The 22,751-nt window shown below is 44.2% G+C and overlaps 1 protein-coding gene across 1 annotated transcript; it reads left to right on the top strand.

The window, feature by feature from the left end:
• The first annotated feature begins 4,225 nt into the window (after positions 1 to 4,225).
• Positions 4,226 to 21,890, top strand: LOC136572717 (E3 ubiquitin-protein ligase TRIM63-like). The gene is made up of 9 exons (XM_066573555.1): positions 4,226 to 4,756; positions 8,192 to 8,278; positions 12,047 to 12,280; positions 15,050 to 15,072; positions 16,413 to 16,546; positions 18,457 to 18,542; positions 19,522 to 19,620; positions 19,961 to 20,252; positions 20,929 to 21,890. Exons 1-9 carry the CDS (start codon positions 4,310 to 4,312, stop codon positions 21,045 to 21,047), a joined length of 1,521 nt encoding a protein of 506 aa, XP_066429652.1. The 5' UTR covers positions 4,226 to 4,309; the 3' UTR covers positions 21,048 to 21,890.
• The last annotated feature ends 861 nt before the right edge of the window (positions 21,891 to 22,751 follow it).

Below are 22,751 nucleotides of genomic sequence, written 5' to 3'. Positions count from 1 at the left end.
CGGCCGCAAGCGGATTTGCCGCGGCGAAATCCCAGACAGAATTTCCGCGGCAAATCCGCCCAGTGTGAACCCAGCCTTATTTGATGAGGGCAGAAAAGGGGGTACTTTTACTGTGTGGAGGGCACTAAAAGCAGCACCTTGTAACTACTATTTAGACATACACTTTAAAGGGGTCATTAGTGAGCAATATTAGGGATCTTTTACATGGATGCTGTGATTTTCGGCCGCCCGCAAATTACATGAACGAGAGCCAGCCGCAACCATGTTGTGGCTGCATCTCCCACTTGCTTGCCCATTTCAGACAGCCGGGTGTGGCGTATATATGCCGCAGCCTGGAATACCGCCAGCTGGGGGGAGAGAGTTCAGCTCTGCTAAACTCCCTCACCCTCTCCGCCACTTGCTAGCAAGGGGAGTTGGTGGGATGGGGACTAGAGCTTAGCTTCTCATGCTAAACTCCCTCTCCAGCCTATGGGAGCTGACGGCAAGGGGCGGGGAGGGACTTTAGCAATGCAAGCTGCTGCTAAACTCCCTTCTCCTTCCCTATCCTAACAGCTCCCATAGGAGTCTATGGGAACGGCCGGTATATTCCGGCAAGAGATCGGACATGACCTATCTTTCCCAGCTGTCCGGAATGTGCGCTATCTTTTCCAGACAGTCTATTTTATGCACCAGAAACTAGCATCACTGGGAGAAGCTACAAAGAGGGTAACTGAGTGTAAAAGGGGGTGTGGCCTAAACATCTGACGCTACGCTTGCCGCAACCTTGCATCGCTTGCAGAGGTTAACACGGGGGAGGAAAAAAAAAAAAAAAAAAAAAAAAAAAAAAAAAAAAAAATCACAGTGGTATTCTGAATCTATATAGCCTTAGAAATGCCCTTCACAGATATAGACGAAATTAAAATAGATACCTTTTATTAATAACTTGTTTAAAATTAGGGCCACATAAATCATATAACAAACACTAACATACGTGGACTGACAACATGGATCGTGCTGTGTGACTCAGTGACCGGATGGAGTAAGGGTCTTAGTTCCCCTTAAGTATCCAGTCAGGTTAACCCCTATTGACAGAATTAGGGGACTGGGTCACTGGTTTATAGCGGTACGTCACAATAAGAAGGTTCCCGATCTAGCGTGGCTGGTTCACAGCTGGAAACCCCTTGACCGTTATTATCGCTATTTTCAATAAGGATCATATGGTTGATCAAAAGATCTATGTTACACCATACTAGATACGTCGTCACTTGTGGTACGTATATTTTGACGTTAATAATGGGGGAATTAAACCCCTCAGTGGATGATCACTCAGATATTAATATAGGTGTTCCAACGTCAGTAACTGGGTAGTCACTCAGTGCTCACTCAAGCATTCTTTTCATGTCTTGAGATAATTCCTCAGCAGGTAGGTGACTACTCAGGTGGCTTGCAGTGTTTCGGCACTTGTTAACGTATTACTTCAAAGTTGTGTATTGATTTCACACAGTGAGTGACTGCTCAAGTATTTAGTGTACGTATTACGAATGGTCACTATAGTGGTCACTTAGACGTATATCCGTTTGGAGCGACAGAATAATTACTCCAGGAATGCGTGATCACTTCCGTGGCCATTCGTTTGTTTTGTTACGGAATTAATTTACTTAAGGGATAGGACATTAGCTCAACGCGTTTCTCCGTCCCTGTCTGGGGCGGTTCTTCAGGAGCAGGGCCGAAAATTGCCCTGCCTTTGCCAGCCGCTCACCATCAGAGCCGCAGGCACTATATCTCTCCTCTCTTCCTCTTGCAGCTTGACTCCCCTTACTAGTAGGGCTACGTAGTCCTGTCCGGCGTTCGGGGCAGCACTACTTATCTATTTTTGGCGCATTGGATGATTGATCCAACCCTATTAGACTACTTCTTACAAGCCACAGGCTGTAATTGGGCACCGATCCAGTACCTATAGACTTGAAATTACAGGTCTATGGGACTAGCCCTTTACTACCTTTTGAGGCACGACTCAAATCGTGTCTTTGAGGGAATCGTCCCTCGAGATTCCTTCTGAGAACGGGGAGTCGAGTTTTGCGACTTTTTTCTACTTGCCGTGAGAATCATACAATACAACCGGTCTCACTGCAATTAGTAAAGTCGCTATTAATATACCTGTAGGCTTTCATTGGTCCGCTTGCTATCTTCATCAAGCAAAGCGACCCTTCATATTTAGTTTTTGAGCCTAGGGAATTATTAGGAGGAGAACCTTTGTCTTATTTCCTTCTACAAAAACAAGGACTACCAACAAGGGTCTTATTCACTAAAATAGGATTCATAGGGATTATCACATAGAATTTAGGGCAATTTTCGGCCCTGCTCCTGAAGAACCGCCCCAGACAGGGACGGAGAAACGCGTTGAGCTAATGTCCTATCCCTTAAGTAAATTAATTCCGTAACAAAACAAACGAATGGCCACGGAAGTGATCACGCATTCCTGGAGTAATTATTCTGTCGCTCCAAACGGATATACGTCTAAGTGACCACTATAGTGACCATTCGTAATACGTACACTAAATACTTGAGCAGTCACTCACTGTGTGAAATCAATACACAACTTTGAAGTAATACGTTAACAAGTGCCGAAACACTGCAAGCCACCTGAGTAGTCACCTACCTGCTGAGGAATTATCTCAAGACATGAAAAGAATGCTTGAGTGAGCACTGAGTGACTACCCAGTTACTGACGTTGGAACACCTATATTAATATCTGAGTGATCATCCACTGAGGGGTTTAATTCCCCCATTATTAACGTCAAAATATACGTACCACAAGTGACGACGTATCTAGTATGGTGTAACATAGATCTTTTGATCAACCATATGATCCTTATTGAAAATAGCGATAATAACGGTCAAGGGGTTTCCAGCTGTGAACCAGCCACGCTAGATCGGGAACCTTCTTATTGTGACGTACCGCTATAAACCAGTGACCCAGTCCCCTAATTCTGTCAATAGGGGTTAACCTGACTGGATACTTAAGGGGAACTAAGACCCTTACTCCATCCGGTCACTGAGTCACACAGCACGATCCATGTTGTCAGTCCACGTATGTTAGTGTTTGTTATATGATTTATGTGGCCCTAATTTTAAACAAGTTATTAATAAAAGGTATCTTAACACGGGGGAGGGGAGCATCGTAATCGACTACTCCGTACTGTGAACAATCTTAATCGGGCCCTGACAGTTGGTAATAGTGTCCCTAACGTGGCCCCTTGTAGGTTATGGTGCCCCTCGAAGTAATAGTTCCCCTTTGCAGCCCTATATGAATCATAACCCGCACAGTGGCCCGCTGGACGGGTCTTATATATAGAGAACCTGACTGCTCCTCCCCCGTCTTCTGCTCTAAGGACTACAGTTCATGCAAGCACTGGGGGGTAGTCAGGTTTTCTGTACACAGTGCCCAGAGTCCTGCACGGCATAAAGCGGGTTCAGAGGTTCTGTCGCAGATCCGGCAAAAAATACCAAAAGAAATAGAGCTGCATGCAGGGCTTTCTTTTCGATAAAATGTTGAGCGGAAACTGAATGGATCCCATTAAAGTCAACGGGGTCCATCTGGTGCTGCTCGCAGAGGCCCGCACAGAAGTGTCACTCCCGGTGCCTCGGCTCTGCCCTCCGCATACGCTGGCTGGCCGGCACATCACAGAGCCGGAGCCGTGGGAGAAGGTGAGAGCCGCACTGGTCCCTGCAGGGGCTCGGGTCCGATCGGGTCCCGCTGCGAGAATTCTTGCAGGAGATCCGACCCGGCCATCTGCAGGCGGCCTTAGGCCATTCTGATGCATAGCGCTGGCAAAACGCTGCGATTTTGCTGCCACTTTACCGTTTTCAGACGCAGGTTACTGCGCCCCATAGTGGTTTTTCACACACCCCATCATTGTGATGAGGCGTGCTAAAATGCCGCATAATTAGAGCAGGCAGCACTGGAGCGCAGGTCTGAGGCCCCGGGAAAACAATGGGAGTGCTGTACCGCGGGGTTCAAAACAGTGCAGTAATGTGGTAAAAAGGCCCTGCGACAGAGCGGCCATATGAGCACGGATGCGACTTTCTGCATCACTGGACTGTATGTCACTGCCATCACTATACACCACTGCACTGTATACACCACTGCACTGTATACACCGCGCGCTCCGCTGATTCCCCACGTGACCCGCCCCTCCTAACAGCCCAGAACCTTATACGAACGTGTCACGTGGGCTTATAACAGCAGGTCACGTGGTGTCAGGAAGCGGAGCACTCAGTAGCTCAGCTTTCGGTTTGTACATAGCGGCACCCAGTCGGCCCGGAGGACATGGACGCCAGCCTGACGTGCGCCGTGTGCCTCGGGCTGTTCCGTGAGCCGGTGACGCTGCCCACCTGCTCCCATAACTTCTGTAAGAGCTGCCTGCTCAAGTGCGCCGCCCCGCACCTGTGGACGCCGACGGAGCCCCGCAGCTGCACCGTGTCCTGCCCGCTGTGCCGCAAAGTCAGCACCCTGAGCCGCGGGCTGGCGGCGCTGCCGGTCAACACCACCCTGGCTGAGGTAGTCAGACTGCTACTACCGAGCGGGGGCGCCAAGGAGGCGAGGCCCGGGAGTCCGGACTGCGGGAAGAGGCGCTGCGAGGAGCACCCCGACTACCGGCTGGAGCTGTTCTGTAGGAACTGTGAGCGGGCGTGCTGCGGACGCTGTGTATCCCTCCGCCACCAGGGCGTCTTCCACAGCGTCAACCTGCTGGACGTCACCTTCCAGGAGGAGAAGGTGGGCTTGTGGGAGGGGGCTTCCACGGTCGGTGCAGGGGTCCAAGCAGAGGGGCCGCTGGACTGTAACGGGGGTCTGAGAAGGAACCAGAAGCCTAGAAGTTACAAATTCTGGACAGGCCAGGAACACGATGTCGAATTTGTAACTTCTAGGGCTTCTTGTTCCTTCTCAGCCCTCGTCTTAATAGTTGTCTGCGTTACGCTGTGTGTTGTGTGTGTGTGTATATATATATATATATATATATATACAGATAGTCCCCTACTTGCGAACATTCGACTTACGAATTTCGCTAGATACGAACTATCTGTCCTGCACAGTATGATGTAATGCTATGGCATTACATCATACTGTGCAGGGAGCGGAGAGGCTTCTATCAAGCCTGATAGAAACCTGTCCGGTCAGATTGCGGTTGCTAGGCAGCCGGGGGCCTTCTGAAAGGCCCTAGGGCTGTCTATGCAGAGCGCCTAGCAAGCCGTGTGCTTGCTGGGCACTCTGCATAGGCAGCCCTGGGGCCTTTCAGGAGTCCCCGGCTGCCTAGCAACCACACAGCGTCCCGCGATCTCATCGTGGGGCGCTGTACGGGCCCCCTGAACGTCGGGTGCAGGCTGTTTCTTACAGCGGGCACCCGGCGGCAGCAGTTCCGACGAGCCGCGCCGCTCGTCAGAACTGTTAACACTTTAAATACCGCTGTCAGAGCGGTATTTAAAGTGTTAACAGTTCCGACAAGCGGCGCGGCTCATCGGAACTGCTGCCGCCGGGTGCCCGCTGTAAGAACAGCCTGCACCCGACGTTGTATGGAGCGGGATCCACCCGCGATCCCCTCCATACAACCATTTGTTCGACTTGCGAACAAAATGGACTTGCGAACAGGTTCCTGGAACGGAACCTGTTCGCAAGTCGGGGAGTAACTGTATTAGCGCAGCCATAGTGGACAAGGGGCTATATCTCGTATACATGCGTGGTAGAATAGAACATGCTGTGTTATTTGTGCTCACGTATTATGCACTTCCAGCATGCTAATGTAAGCGATGTGACTGTCTGAGTTAGTGCGTATCACCCAGCGTAAGGCACTCACGTAATATGCTGTAATCATGGTGCCCGGCCTCACATCAGACAACCCCTCTAACCCTGGGGCACTCTATGCTCTGGTGTAAGTAAATGACCCCTTTCTGCCTCACCTGACAAGTGGGTGTGGCCTGAACGGGATGGCATAAAAGTTTGGTCTCTTCTATGCAGAACAATTGTTCCAATCGCTGAATCTTGTGTAAACGAACGATAACCGTTCCGTGTACGGCCCGCTGAGCGGCGCTCTGTCCGCTTACCGTCCATTGTTTGATTTATGCCAGCATAAAAAATCGTCTGTTGTATGTGAGAAGCGATGGCTGGGTTGTTCACAAACCGTTCCCAGACCCCCCTGACCGACCCACGAGGGACTTCACAAGCTGAGCGAGAAAGTGAAGAAAAGATTAAATCCCCTGTGCGCATAGTGGCTGCTTTTTATTTTGGAAACTAATTGGAGGCAGCGGGCCGGGCCTCTCATCGTCGCGCTCCAGCCAGGCTACGGTGCGCCTCACAACGCACTAATGCCGCCCGTGTGAAGCCGGCCTAGGGGCCCTCTTATACAGAACGAATCTTGTTCACTTACTGTTAATCAGTTTCTGCAGGCATAAAGATGAAACAAGGGTCGGTTTCTGTATACAGTCCTTCGTCTATGAGCAACTGCCTGATCTGTGAATGGAGGGGGTGGTCAGAAGAGATCTCCATCCCGCTCTGCCTCCGCTCACTAAGCGATTATCTCCCTGTGTGAAAGCATGTGAGCAGTAGTCTTTGGGATAGCCGTCAGACACTTCAGCCCCCGGCAGTGGTCCAGTATAAAAGGCTGTGTGTCTTATCGTTGCGGAAAGGCATCGCTCAACTGCGTGATTACGGCCAACTCCTAATCTGTGAAAATGGGACTGCACATTGCAAATAATCAAGAACGGCTCACTTGTTGGAGTTGTTTGGTTTTTAGCACACCTAAAAACTGAGTGACTACGGGCCCCGGGTAAACAGGTGGTAGTTCATCTCTGACTGCCTGTTTACTGATTGGAGACTGGGAGAGATCTCCAGCGCCCTCCACCTCCAGTCACTGAGCCGTTATCACTGTTGTGTAGAAGAGGAGCCATAATCGATGGGCTGGCTGTTTAATACAGGCGTCTAAAGGTGCGCCAAACTTCTCCTACAGCATGAGTCACTGTGATAACTTTGGCACATTTCCGTATGGTCCAGTCCAAGTTTACACTAGCGACAGGTTAGACTAGATGAGTGAATCTGCGCTGATGTCTGGCCATCCAGGTACGTTCTTGTAGTTTGCGTTCTGTAAACTTCAGGGAATAATGTCTGCTGTGACCGTGGAACATGTGAAGTATGCCACGGAGCGCGGTGCACATATACTGTCACACAGGACATGCTGTGGGTCTTCTGCAGCATTTACAGGACGAGCGGCTGAGATGTAAGAAATCTTATCCAGATGGTGCGGGAAATATCCAGGCAATATCCATAGTAGAATTGACGTGGTGCGATCTAGACTCCGCTGCGGGTGTACAGTATAAATTACACGCTTCAAATGAAGGGGTGAAACTTGCTTATTATGAGCAGGTTTTAGTGCGGATCTGCAACACTTTTCACATCAGGAAAATCTGTTCCGTTTGGCCATGCCCTGCGGCGGGCTGGACCAGTTGGACAGCCTTCCCTCAAGCTACGAGGAATCAGTGCCGGCATACACACTTAGAATATGTAGAAGATGGAATGATGGGACTAGAATACCCGAAGAGGCTATCAAAATTAGGACTAGTCACTCTAGAAAAAAGGTTAAGGGGCGACCGAATAACCATGTATAAGTACATGAGGGGACAATACAAGGATCTATCCCAGGATCTGTTTATACCCAGGACTGCGATGGTAACAAGAGGGCATCCGCTACGATTAGAGGAAAGCAGGTTTCATCACCAACATAGAAAAGGATTCTTTACTGTTAGAGCAGTTAGACTGTGGAACTCTCTGCCTGAGGACGTAATGATGGCAAAATCCTTAGAGGAGTTTAAAAGGGGACTTGATGTCTTTCTGGAGTGGAAGGATATAGTACAGGATATAAATCTTAGGTTATTTGTTAATCCGGGTATACAGGCAGGTAGGAACTATTAGGGGTTGATCCAGGGAACAGTCTGATTGCCATTAGGGAGTCGGGAAGGAATTTTTTTCCCCAAAAGGGCTAATTGGCTTCTGCTTTGGTGTTTTTTGCCTTCCTCTGGATCAACAAAAAAAGGAGGCTAGACAGGCCGGACTAGATGGACATTGTCTTCATTCAGCCTTACGAACTATGTAACTATGTCTTGTACTTTCCATGTATCGATCTTCGATGCCAAATGTCTGACTCTCTTTTTATTCTTTTCCCAGCTTTTGTTTTTCAACAGCTTGAAGACCCTGCGTGAAATAAACGAACAGCTTGTAAAGGAGATATCCGATAATGGGAGTAATACTGAAGTGAGTTGATGAATGCTTTGGTATAGGATATATCAAAAGGGTTTTTCCACTAGAAGTTATCCTGTACCAACAAAACGGGGTAGAACATCTTGATTGGTGGGTTTGACTGCTGGAAACGCTGCCGATCAGGAGAATTGGGGGTCCTAAAGGCTTCTGAATTAATGGAGCGTCAATCAACAACACGTGATGCCGCTTCATTCCTCTCAATGGGACTGCTGGAGATAGCTGAGCACTTGAACTCTATTACCAGCAGTCCTATGAAGTGGTAGTACACATTCATGACCATCGCACCATTCGTTCAGGGGGCCTTCGGGACCCCATTCTTGTGATTAGCAGAGGCTCAGTGGTCAGACCCTTGCCTATCAACTGTGGATGGGGATAACTGCTTGTGGTGGGACAACCCCTTTAAACCTGTCTTTCCTTGGTAGGCCACACTACACAAGGGTAGAGGCAAATGCAGTACCCTATTACATTGAAAAGTTGTAAAAGAGCGTGCCTTGACTTCTACTGCGTGTAGAAGATCCATCTTGATGTCTTCGGACATCAGTGTCCACTGGGGCCATCACAGATTTCCAGGAAAAGGTGATCAACCTCCTGGAATCAATACCTGTATCAATGTTTGTCCTGCATGAATTAACCATGTAATTGGCTTGTCACAAATGATTCTACATAGTACGATATCAGTAATTTAAAGCGCTACATAAGGACCAAAAAAACCCATTTTATAAGCAGAACTTACTACCATTAGTGTGGTGATAAATGTACAATCACAGTGGTCCCCACTGTTTCATGTGGGTTATCTTTATAGTGTGGCGCAGAAGTGCAGTCCTAAGCTCACGAATGACCTGAAGTTTGTGGCTTCAATTCCCGCATGGTTCAGGTAGCCGGTTCAAGGTTGACTTGACCATCCATCCTTCCGAGGTCGTTAAAATGAGTACTCAGCTGGGGAAAATAAATGATGTGACAGTGCTGCAGAATGACAAGTCCCCACCCCCTCCCCCTCTAATTGTTGCCATATAGTGACCGAATAATGCCTGCACCATTTCGTGACCTGTAATATCGCCTCCAGCGACTGATGGCACAGCTGTTGACTTCCATTTGACGTATAGGCTATATATATATATTTTTTTCCTCCCTTCTTTAAGGGCGCATGCCCATGGGTGGGTTGGATTCCGCATGCAGTTGCCAGCAGTAGAATCCGACCCCGGTGGGCGTCTGCATGTACCTGCTTGCTGAATCTTGACTCTGTACTGTGGATTGTCCACATGCCAGTACAGATTTTTTTTTTTTTTTAACTCCTGCTTTTCCCGTGGAATCCCATCTGAATTGTCAATTGTGGACGGCCCACAGGAAAGACCGCTTCCATTGACTTTACTGTGGTTCCTGCATGGACGGCTTCTATTAAACTGTCCCACTCTGCAATTTATCTTATTGCAGTTTCCACTGAGAAAAAAAAAATTTCTTCTCGTGTGCATAAAGAATCCTTTTCCCATTGCTCCGGATGCCACAGCAGAAATCCGCACGAGGGCATGATGCCTAACGGCTGTCGGGCCACAGGGAAATTCTGGAACACTTTTGTCGCAGTTGGCCTGTACATTGTGACTCTCTTCTAGGTGTGCATGCTAAATGGAGGCTATAAACGGGATTGAAACCTGGCCTAAACTGTATATAGAGGACTTTAGTTTAATTTTCAAAGGTATTCTTGGATCCTTTAGTCCTCCTTACACAGCCTCAGCTTGCCATTCCTCAGCCCTCTCCCAGTCTTGCTGGCTTCTGTATGGTTTTGTTTTTATTCCCTATCTGTCCATTCTTTCCCTTTCGCTGGTTCTTGATAGAACACTTTCATAGCATCTAATACATTCCAATAAGAGGTGAATTATTTCTGCTGTGCTTTGTATGTGCTGCCTTTTTGAGCTTACCTTTTCTTTTTGTTTGTTCTGCTATTGCAAAACCTTTAAAAGTGGATTTCTCTGTGGTAAGTGTAATCTATTATTTTGTGTATTTCTATGACTTGTATTACAGTCTACATCTATTTATGTGTTTAAATTAATACGGTTTCCCCAAAAATGAAACAGTCTTCTATATATTTTTGCCCCAAAAGAGGCACAGTCTCTTATTTGAGGGGGTGCTTTATACTTACCTGGTCGGCAGCGTTCTGATGGTCTCTGCCCCATCATCAGAAGAGGCTGAGATGGCAGCTGGGGAGGACTCAGCAGTTTGCCTAGGTTAGCTAGGTCATCTTTTCGGGGCAGGCCTTATATTTCAAGCCTCCCCAAAAACCAGGGTAGAACCTACTTTTGGGGAAACACAGTATTGTGATTGCATCACCCAGTGATGATCTTTTCTAATCTACTTCTTCTGCCTCTTTAATGTGATATTGCAGTATGAACTACACTATTCGTGTAATGAAGGAAAGGCGACAACGTGGCCGCTGTCTTACGATATATAGGGGGACATGCATAAAGCCTTAACACCAGCTCCTGACATAAAACAAAGTTGCAAATTTTTGTGCAAGTGAGGTTTTACACAAAAATTCGCAACTTTTTGGCTTCCTGCAATGGACTCACTGTTTGTAGAAAAAAAAGAATTGCAAAGTAGACAGAGCTTTCAGGAGGGGGTATCGCTGCTCTGGGCCGACAGATTTATGTATGACTTACTTCAGAGACTAGTGTAAACTATGGTGGAAATGTACACCAGCCTGGACCTAGTAGCAATTTACACGCTAAGATAATCTTTCAAATGAGTGAAAGATTGTGATCTTTTTGCATAAAGTGTTAATGACAATTAACACTTGATCATCTTCATTTGCATGTAAAAGGGCTTCTGGGAGCTGTTTGCAGAGCCCAGTGTGATTAATCACACGCCCTGCTGGGCACACAGCTGTATTTTTGTTGCGGCTCCCGACAAAATACAATCTTAACTGGCAATCACTGCCTGCAGTCACTGCCTGCGTTTACATCTAGCGATTATCGCTCATTTTCGGTTGTTTGAACAAATTTTGAGCGGTAACCGTTAAGTGTAAATGGGCATTGAAATTGACTTCACCTATCCAGAGGATAGATTATAAAAGTCTGACAGTGGCGGTCTCTCCCTCTGAGGTCTTATGTCCCCATCTCCCCATCACTAGATTGCACCTCATGCAGAACATTGAATGGAGCCATGGTCTTGCATGCTCATAGTGCTACTACCATTCATCTTCAATGGGACTGCAGGAGATAATTCAGCACTTGTACTCAGTAATTCCCAGCTGTTCCCATTGAAATGAATGGATCTGTGGGGTGCATGTGCTGTTGCCGCTTCATTCACATACTAACGTTTGGGTGCCTCGTTCTCGAGCTTGTTGAAGGTCCCAGTGGTCAGCCGTCTACTGATCATAGTCATCCCCTTATCCCATTTATGGGGGATAACTTTATAACTTAATATAACCCATAAAAAATAAAAATTTTCACTGAAAATGAACATTTGTTAGTAAATCAAACTACAGCAATGCCCAAAGCTTGGTTGTAACACTTATTCTTCTTGCAGAAGAATTGGCAACTTTTGGTTTTCCTTTGATGGCAAATTTTGTAAAAATGACCATAGTGTAATCACAGGCATATTGGTTGTCTCTTGTAAATTGGCTTTTGAGGAGTGAAGATTTGGGTTAGTCCTCCTGCTCTGGAAGGCTGAATACGATATGATGCCATGTAATACTAGCTTTGACAGTCAGGTAACCTTTAAGGCAATTCCCCTAACCTATTTTAATTCATGCCTGATTTTTTTCTTCAGTCCATTCTAAAAGCTAATAAAGACGCAGTTACCTCCGCTATTGGAGAAGCACAGAAGGCTTTGGATCTGAAGAAGCAAGAGCTTCTGGACATGCTTCATCAGCAGCAAATCATATCTAAAAAGCGCAATGAAATACGGAAGGCAACCAAAAAGCTTCACAAAACTACAGTTGAAAGTCTCCTAAAAGATTGTGTGAAGATTGCAGATGAATATGAACCAAGCAGCTTCCTTCAGGTAATTGATAGTATGACACACAAGTGGAACAAAATGTTATTTCCTTCAGTAAGCAAAGAAATCAGTAGATATATATTTTTTTTAATGGCTAGCAAAAAGAAATGATGGTACAGAAAGCTTTAATGGCCATTTACATGCAACGATTATCACTCAAAAGCCATCGTTTGAGCAATAATCTTTGTGTGTAAATGCTCCTATCTTTCACTCTTCGGCTGAACGGTGATTTTTAGGTGAGCATAAAATCCATCGTTCAGCCGGAGAGAAGAGAACACGGACCACATACTAGGTTTGCTGTCCATGGTACTGTATTCTCCATGGGAGTGCTGATTACTTTGTATTAAGCTTGCAGCCTTTGGCAGAACAAAGGAGCTGAATGCAGAGTATAGACCACCTGCTGGTAAGTGTCCATTAGCAGTTTATGCAAAACAATCGCTCAAAACACATTTTGAACTATTATCTTGTGTAAATGGGCCTTTTAGAGACCTTCATTAGGCTACTAAACAAATCAACTAGACAGAATGAAGACTAAAGTCTAATGCAGCCCTGTTGTGAATGTCAGCACTATTAATGGGTTATTGTGTCCTGCTTCGCAAAGTGTAGGGGACTGGACAAAGGGGACACATGATTACTTAATGGTGGTCATGGAGGGGACACATTACTTAAAGGTTGTACCAGATTTGCAAGTTACCCCTTGTCTTCCTCACAACAGGCTTACCCTGTAGTGAATGGAGACTGAAGCGCTAGTTATGCAAGTACTTCTGCGCCATTAACTTGCAGTGGAACTGCTGGAGATACCTGAGAACTTTCCGTTCGACCCGTTGAAATTAATTTCAGCAGCTGCAGTAACAGACAGAGGGGTTCTCAAGATTGTTGGGTCTCAGCAGTGAGGCCCATTAGAAAGTTATCCCCTATCCGGTGTGCTTCTACTATATGCTACATAGGGGGGCACGCTGTTACTTTTTGGTAGGCCGCAGATGGGGCATTCGATTACTTTTGTGTGTATAGAGATAGCACAGCATGAACTGTTCTCGTCCAGCTTCCTCCCCCCCCCCCCCCCCTTCCCTCAGTATTTATTGGGGAAATGCCTATCAGTATTCGCCCAGGAAAAAATAAAACCAGTAACGGCAAATACAGATGAAACCCTTTTAGACTATTTGTTTCTGTACAAACTGATCCCTATCCACTGCCAAAAGCACCTACAATAGCATGTGAGCATCAGAACTGGGCCATGAAGCACTGGCGACAATGGTGTGGTCTGATGAATCCTGTTTTCTCATGCGTCATCTGGTTGGGTGTGTTTATCTGTTAAAGAAGTCTTTCAGAATGCACTATAGGAAGAGGGCAAGCCAGCAGGGGCACTATGATGCTCTGGAGATACTGGGCGCTGACCCTCATATGAATATTAGGTTGACATATGCCACCTACATTGTTGCACGCCAAGTAACCTTAATGTCAGCCGTATTCCCTAAGAGCAGTGGTCTATTTCAGCAATATAAAGGCAATGTGCCATACTGCAAACATTATTCAGGAATGGCTTGGGCAACATGACAAGGGGTTCAAGGTGACGATGTGACCTCTAAATATCTTCGATCTCAATCCAATCAAGAATTTGTGAGATATGTTGGAAAAACAAGTGCAGTTCATGAGACCTCACAACTTGCAGGGGACTGTTGCTAATGTCTAGGTGCCAAATCTCACAGCACCCCTTAAGAGGTCTTGTGTAGTCCGTGCCTCCGTCAGATGTTATGGCACCAGAGGATGCTACAATATAAGCCATTGGCTCTAACGTTCTGGCCGACCGGTGTAGCGCTGCCAAAGGGCTTTACTGTGCTCTTCCTTCACAACTCCTTTGAGTCCAGCTTCCTACCTTCCCTTAATTTTTTTTTTTTCACTTCTGCCTTCGTGTAATTTTGAGATTAACAAAAGTTTGGAACCCGAGTGTTATGGTGCTATTGAAGAATGTGATGTGTGTATTGCAGTTTTCAATGTCGGAAATATTTGCTGTAATGTGAACAGAATTGAGACCTGCTGATAAGTGAATTATTCATAATTTTATTATCTCTGAGAATGCATAAAAAGAATTCCAGGGCTTTGGAGTCGGTAAGCCAAACCTCTGACTCCTTCATATGACTAATGGTTTAAGTGATACGTTTACTGTGCTAAAATGGTAACCTCAGGCTTTTCATTACCATTTATGAGGAAAAAATCCAGCTATTTAGGTCATAAAATATATTTATTGGGATACAACAGCAGAACACAAGATTTTACTAAATAGTAAATATACAATACACTATTAGAGATGAGTGAGCACGCTCAGATAAAGCAGTTACTCGAGCGAGCGTCGCTCTTGAGTAACTGCTTACTGGTCCGAGCAGGCTCGGGGGGGGGGGGGGGGAGAGAAATCTCTCTCTACCCCCCGCTAACACACGCCGCCCGAGCATGCTCGGGCCAGTAAGCAGTTGCTCGAGAGCGACGCTCGCTCGAGTAACTGCTTTATCTGAGTGGCTCGCTCATCTCTATAAACTATGCATTTTTAATAAGCTGGAATCAGTCCATTTCTGACTTCACCAAAATGGGACTGTGACTCCGACTCCATAGCCTCAAAAAATGTGATGGACATCTATTGTGTGTGTATGTGTATATAATCAGCCTAAGGCCTGTTGTGGCCCTCTACTTATGGCCTTGTGCATGAGGCCTTAGTCATGATGTCAGCTGACCTGGTTTTGGTTTTGTGTGTTTAGTTAACCTTTCTTTCATTTCTGTTCACAGGCAGCTTGTGGCCTAAATAAAAGGTGGGTATTTCAGGTTCCCCAGCCCCTATTCTACAATGGGTCCAATCCTATGTAGCAGGACTCAAGTTGAGAACTGTAGCTTCACGAATAAGTAAAGTTTGCTGACTTCTTGCTCCTACAGCTAACCCCTATGGGAGGATGGCAGTAGTGCAGTGGAATTATAAACTGTAGCCATATGGCACAGGCAGCAAAGTGGTGCAAGAGTAGGTGGGTGGGACCCGGAGGCTGGTAGATAACTGACGCACAAGGACAGTCAGTGGATGGAAGAGTCGTAGTGTATGAACTTCATACAACAGGAAGGTGAGTAATAGAACTGGGGATAACGTCAAAGGTACAATTCGGCTTGAGGAGAACACCTACTCCTCCACTGTGCCTATCATCTGATCTAGGGGTATAGGAGAACTGCAGTCCATTGTAGGGCATTGCAGCAGGGAAAGCAGTGTCAGACTGCTGTATGACAGATACAGCACTTTCACCTTCTAACATGTTCTATTGTGAATAAAATTTGGTTATGAGACTTCCAAATTCTTTATTTTTTACATTTACAGATAGTCCCTATTTAAGGACAGGTTCCGTTCCAGGAAGGTGTTCATAAGTGCATTTGTTTGTATGTCCAAACAAATGCTTGTATGGAGGGGGATCACTGGTGGATCACACTCCATACGATGTTGGGTGCAGGTTAATTCTAATAGCAGGTACCCAGCCATAGCAGCTTCGACAAGCCGTGCTGCTCATCGAGCTGTTAACCCTTTAAATGCCGCCATCAATTCTGACAGAAGCATTTAAAGTGTTAAACAGTTCTGATGAGCAGTGCGACTTGTCGGAGCTGCTGTGGCTGGGTGTCTGCTGTAGGAAACAGCCTGCACCTAACATTTGGGGGTCCTGTATGGCCTTCTAAGATCTCCTCTGAAAGGCCCCTGGGCTGCCTATGTATAGTGCCTATCAAGCTGTGCCTGTGACATGGCTTGATGGAAGCCTGTCCAATTGCTGCACAGTATGATGTTATGCTATAGCATTCAATCATACTCCTGGAACAGGCTATTCGTGTCTAGCGAAGTTCGTAACTCGAACGTTCGCATTCGCATGTAGGGGAGTTTCTGTGTTTACATCTTACCTAGCTTCCCAACTTTTTTGGAATTGGGGTTGTTTATACAGGTTTAAAGCCAAAGTGACTCCCTACAACAAATGGGCTACATAGTAATGTAGTGTAGTTTGCATATGGGTTGTGGGCAAGAAACTGCTTTAAACTACATTTCTTACTGGCTTTTTTTAGTCTTTCCTTGAAACTATATTGTTAGGTTGTTATAATACAGTTTTTGTTTTTTTTTCCTTTTTTTCAGGATGAAATCTAATCTTGAACTTCAGGAGTTTTGCGCTGATCATAATGATGTGCTGCAAATTGAACCTCAGTGTTTAGATATACAGGCTGTACTAGATGCTGTTTCCACACTAAAAATGACAACCGGCTCCAAGGGTTAGCAGTTCTTACAGCTTTTTGTTACCTTTTTTTTTTTTTTTCCCCTCCTTTATTAATGTCATTAAATCTCACAACTGTTCAGATTTGGAGATTTAAATAAATCTGTTTCTTAATTGGGTGTCTTCTTTCTATAAAAGGTTCTGTTTAACTGTTCCTTGAAACATTGAGTCATTTTGCTATGTAGTGTAACTCGAATGTTTCTTTCTTTATTTTGTTTACCTTGTTGCGAGGTCGGGCTGCAGTAATTGTTAATGCAGCTGCAATTCAAGGGGGGCTGGGGGATTAGACGGACACAGGAAGTAACTTCCCCCGTAATTTTTTTTCCTCCCTCCTTTTTAAAAAATCATAACTTAATCCATTGACGTAGATATCTGAGGACTAAAAATGAGTGAGTATACTCGCTAAGGCACATTACTCGAGTGAGTAGTGCCTTAGCTGAGGATCTCCCTGCTCGTCTCTAAAGATTCGGGGGCTGGCGGGGAGAGCGGAGAGGAACGGAGGGGAGATCTCTCTCTCCCCGCCGCAACTCACCTGTCACCGACGCCGGCCCCCCGACTCTTTAGAAACAAGCGGGGAGATACTCAGCTAAGGCACTACTCGCTCATCTCTACTGAGGACTTGATTTTTGTAGGACAAGTTGTGTTTTTTTTTTTTTTGTTTGATTTTTTTTTTAATGGTACTAATTAATGTAAGGAAAACCATAATAATTTTTAAGTGGAATTGCGGAAAAATAAAAATTCCGCTTTAAGGCCTCTCGCACAGGCATTTTTGTACAGCGTTTAGCGCTGCATTTTCAGCACTGTGCTAAACGCTGTACAAGGCTCCCATTCATTTCAATGGGGCTGCTCACACAGGGCTGAAAATGCTGCATTGAAAAACGCTGCGTTTTGAAAGCGTTGCATGTTCTATTCTTGGGCGTTTTCAGCTGTGTGTCTCCCATTGAAATGAATGGGCAGCGTTTTAGCAAATGCCCTGTGTGAGAGGCCAAAGTGTATCTTGTTTCTACAGCGTATGCACTGCAACAAAATTGAGAACCTTCATTCTAGGGGTCAGTACGATTACTATGATAAAAAACTTAAAATATAACTTTTTTTTTTTCTGTCTACATAGTTGTATGAGGGCTAACTTTTGTGCAGGATGTCCTGTAGTTTTTATTGGTACAACTTTGTAATAAATCTTTGATTTGCTTTTTATTTTTATTTATTTTTTTGTGACCAAAAAAGCACAAGTCTGTCCTTTGCTGCTTTGATCGCTCCTGTAGTATTACCTTATACTTCGATCATGGCTTGAGGGACACTCTGCAAGGGCAGCCCTGGGGCCTTTTCATAAGGTGTCGCGCCCCACCCCCAGCTGTCGTGACAACCACATGGCAGCCTGTAATCTAATCGTGGAGGGCTGTATGAGTACCCCAAACACTGGTCGGGGCATTTAAAGTGTGAATAGCTCAAATGAGCGGTGCAGCTTATCGTAACTGTACATCCTGTAGTGTTAAGAGTTAACGTTCGCTTCAAAGCAACCCCTTTTAACAACTGAGTAAAACAATGTACAAAAGTACTTGAATACTGTTTGACAAGCTCTCAGAACAGTGATGGGGAATGGTTTGTCTGGTTAACTACTGTAAGTGGTGTTAAGACTTGATTTGTGTTCCACCAGGTAAAGGCAAGAGGGTAAATTTTGTACCTGAGCAGTAATCGTCTATTGACAAAACGTATGGGTTTCCCTTCAGAAGACGACATGCAATTTAGCCGTAAGGTTTGGTGTTACGGTTGCTAAGATCTCTATGAACTATCTATCCCTTGCCAGAGATTACATTACTCCTGCAGTAAATAAATGGAATTCTCAAGTCTCAAACCTACTTGTCGTAGTAGTAGGAGCAATTAAGGTTTTTTTTAATCTTTTTGTTGTAGATGTGAGTAAACTAAATGGAAGTTTTTCATTTAAATCTATATCGAGAACCTGGAGTCGCGGAATGGAAACTAATGAAAAGTATTGTGTAAGTAACTACAACTTCTGTCTCCTTCTTAAAGGTAAAAATTAATGCTTTGCTGACCAGGGGCAGCATTAAATACCAATGGGATCTCTTGGTACAGGGGGGAAATATAAATTAGGGAAAGCGCCATAGCCATGGAGAAAAAAATGTAGCAATCATAAGAGATTCTACTTACCGGGTGTCAGGCGGAGCAACAAAAAGTTTTTTGTGTTCCGCCTGCACCGGGAATCCGAGTTCGCCTTTCAAAGGTTTCTTTACCAGAGGGTCTTCTGTCTTATCCAAAAAAGCTTATAAAAATATATTTAGTCATCCAAGCTCTTCTGGAGAGCAGCAGCTTAAAGAATACCCCAACGTGCACCAGATGGGGAAAAAAAGAGAATACTAACAGAAAAAATCTTATTAGCTGCGCTACACCATTAACCCTTTGCATGCAATGGGAATAAGCTTCTAGAAACCTCCGTTCATAGCAAGCTGATTTTTATTCCCCAGAATACCATATACATGAACAATAAAAGCAACGCGTTTCATGTGTGATGTAATAGCATTATTCTGAGCTTGATAAAGGCATCAGTTGATGCTGAAACGCGTTGCTTTTATTCATGTATATGGTATTCTGGGGAATAAAAATCAGCTTGCTATGAACGGAGGTTTCTAGAAGCTTATTCCCATTGCATGCAAAGGGTTAATGGTGTAGCGCAGCTAATAAGGTTTTTTTCTGTTAGTATTCTCTTGGTACAGGGGGGGCTAAAGTTTTAGGCTGCATTCAGACCTCCATATGGTCAGGGGGGGATCACAGAATATTGTATTTTGGTCCATATAATGATGAAAGTAGGACATGCACTGTCCGTAAGGGATGAGGTGCTTATACCTGCCCTTGTGTTTTGTATCGGTATATCTGTTCCGTGTGGCTTTTTTTTTTTTTTTTTTAAAGCAAACTGCATGAATAGTACATGGTACCTTTTTGTTTTTACATCCTCTTCAGGATCAAGAGTTGACTTATCTTCAAGGTGAAATGGAAAAAAATCCCATGCGTTTTGTAAGCATAACAAAGATGCCTGAGTATCAGCACTTGAGCTATGAGGTAACATACAAATAAGGTTCACTTCTTGCTGAGAAATCTATGTAAACACACTGACACATTCAATGAAGCTTATATGCCTGATTTAGGGTGTACACAGAATTGACTTTTTGAAGTTTTCGGTGTGTGTGTGTGTGTGTTAGTGCGCATGTAGCTGGTGTAGGTCTCAGTTTGGCACACGTGCTGTGAGGAACTTGGTACAAGGTCCGTGATTCCATACAACATGGTAAATATTTGGGGATTGAGTTAGTAGTCTTGAGGTAATTTCCAGTATGTGGTGTTCAATAAAGTACATATAGTGAGATATGCAATACTTCATGAAGGTCTTGTATTTAATCGTCAGGAGCTTCGTCTGAAATATTATGAGCCATCTGTTGTGCAAGACAGGAAGGCAGTTGCTGCACCTGAAATTCAAATGCCAAGTGTTTGCAACAATGTCAACGGCTTCACCTTCAAGATGTCTTTAACAAACTGTGCAAAGTCTACCAGACTGAAAACACAAGACTCCTTTGACCGAGAACATACAGCTTGTGGTAAAGATGTATTTGAGGAAAAACCTACAAAAATGGATGTTGGGAGATTGAAACAAAAGGACAACCTTTCTGCATGTGCACTTGATAAAGATGATGATCCAGGTAAGCCCCAAGATTTTCCTATCTCTTTAGTAGGATTGCCCTCTAACATTGAAGTGGAGAAAATGCCTAAACTCTACAATGATATAGGCAACAAAGCCTTGTTTCTGAATTCCAGCTTCTGGAAAATCCAAGATTGTAACTGTAAACAAGTCTAGGAACAAGAAATCTTGTAAAAAGCTGACATCCCTGGCATGCTTTGCGAATCTGAGTGCTGCATCCGTTCCAAGGACAGACCGGTTATGCTATGGTAGATAGATTTGGCAGTGTTTGTTAATGCAGAAAGTATGACTAAATTTAAACGTCCCCACCTCCCTTCCTTCCCCTGCCACCCATCCATATGCACCAAAAGATCAGATGAGAATACTCTTCTTTATACGACTGTTTGAACAAAACCTACTTGGCTGTCTTTTATAGAGTAGAAGATGTATCACTGCTAGTAGTTTTGATCATGTCTAAGTTCAGTACAATTGCATTCATATATTGCTGACCTTTGGAAAACTTGGGTATATTTTTGTGCTTGTGCATTATTCTTGGCCTAGTTGAGGTTTGTTATGGGACAGATCTGTTGGGCAGAAATGGTTGATTGGGCAGTTGACGCCCAGGGTGGGGAGAGCATGTTTGAGATGTGATTACTTGGACATACCCTTAAATATATGTATGTGTTTTACACTTCCAGAGGAGATGTCTGTCAATTTTGCGGCCTCAGAAGAATTTTATGATGCAAGTTGTAATCTAGATCCAGATGTGGAGGAGCCTGGTGTACACAGAAACAGTCATCAACTTCAAAGAAGATGAGTCCTCTTTACAAAGGAGTCTGCATTAATGCAGTTCAATTTATATGCCATAGTAGAATTAAAGAGCTCTGTTAATTTTACATGTCTTAATCCTCTTTATGCTGGGACCCCAATACATAACTTGATTGTCAGTCCCACCCCCACTCCTATTAATATGGCATAGTTTATCCTGCTTGGTGAATACCATAGATAACTTTTTTTTTTTTTTCCTATCCATCACAAAAATTCTGTACAGTGACTGTAAACTAAAGCTCTCCTTACGAAACAACAAGACTGCTCACAGTTCAATTAATGGGGAAAAATAAAGTTAAGGGTCTCAGAATGTGGCAGCACAAAGCACTTTTTATGAGCTTAAAGCCTACATAAATTTGGTAATGCTATAATCCTACTGACTAAATGTAACTCGTAATTTATACTTAATATAGAGCTGTGGAAAAGGGGTACAATTATGGAATTGCATTCTTTTTCCATGACACGATAAAAGCCATGTCAATACAAAATTGTTCGGTACATGCCATTTAAATTACAACTCTTCCTGCAAAAAATAATTCCTCATATGGCTTAATTGATAAAATTAAAATAAAAGACTGTGCCTCTTGGAAAACCAGAATGAAAACTGACTGTCAACTGTACTCGCCCTACACTTTTACGTTTTGAGTGGGTATATACTCTTGCTTGAGAATTTTTTTATACTTTCGGAACAGTTTCAATTTGGTTTACAATCTTACAAGGTATGGTAACGCAATAATATTTGCGCCAGCTTCATTACAAGCTAATGAACTTTGTATATGATATGCATTCTTTATATAATTGTGCTTAAACATAAAATTTATTTTGTGCAAAATCTATGAGTTTTTTTTTTTGTTTTTTTTTTTTTCTTCTTTCCTTTCCCTCACCCCCCCCCCCCCCCCTCCTCTCCACAAAGTAATAGATGTGTCAAAAGTTCTGATCCACGGGGGTGCCCCGATGGGAATCCCCCCACCCCACTAATCACTAGAAATAAACTGCTGCAGTGCTATGTCTTTTCAGCTGTCTTCACTGCTCGTTGGTTCCTCTCGGTAGTTGAAGATGGTCACATTGAGATCTATACAAACTTTTGACATGTCTGACATGTCAAAAGTTTGTGAAAAGTGCAGTTACTCATTAAATGCATTGGAAATGAATGAATAAGGCAAAAAACAAATTTTATAATTTTAATTGTTTTATGACTATCATCACATGAAGAGGTAAAAAACCAATACCCTCATATTGCATCCTTTTAGTTAGACACATGAGATGGTATTCTACTATCCTGCGCTGTTAGAAAATCCAATCCAAATATATAAAGTGATACAGTGCAATCTAAGGGTCAAGTAATTGATATATGCAATAACATAGAACCCCCACCCCCAAATGCCTAATATCCATGCATATTCCTGGTTAATATAGACCAATTCATATACAACATGCCATACTAGATTGTATTCCTTGGCATTTATAATTAAAGGGTTAAACAATTAATGTAGTATGATAGAGAATATCTAATGCCCACAAACATTTCTGGCTAATAGAAACAAATTCATATGCAAAGTGCCAAGAAATACAACACTGTTAAATGCTAGTGGGGTTTTCCAAATTAACCCAACTCACCCTGATTCAGCACACGCATTTCGCTGGTTAAGCTTCATTAGGTGGCAGTACTGTACCTACTCCTAAGGCTGCCTGC

The sequence above is a fragment of the Eleutherodactylus coqui genome, chromosome 7 (assembly GCF_035609145.1).
Source record: "Eleutherodactylus coqui strain aEleCoq1 chromosome 7, aEleCoq1.hap1, whole genome shotgun sequence".
In the NCBI taxonomy this organism is placed as follows: Eukaryota; Metazoa; Chordata; class Amphibia; order Anura; family Eleutherodactylidae; genus Eleutherodactylus; species Eleutherodactylus coqui.
The sequence above is the reverse complement of the archived record's forward strand: the minus strand, read 5'-3'. Positions and strand labels throughout refer to the sequence as shown.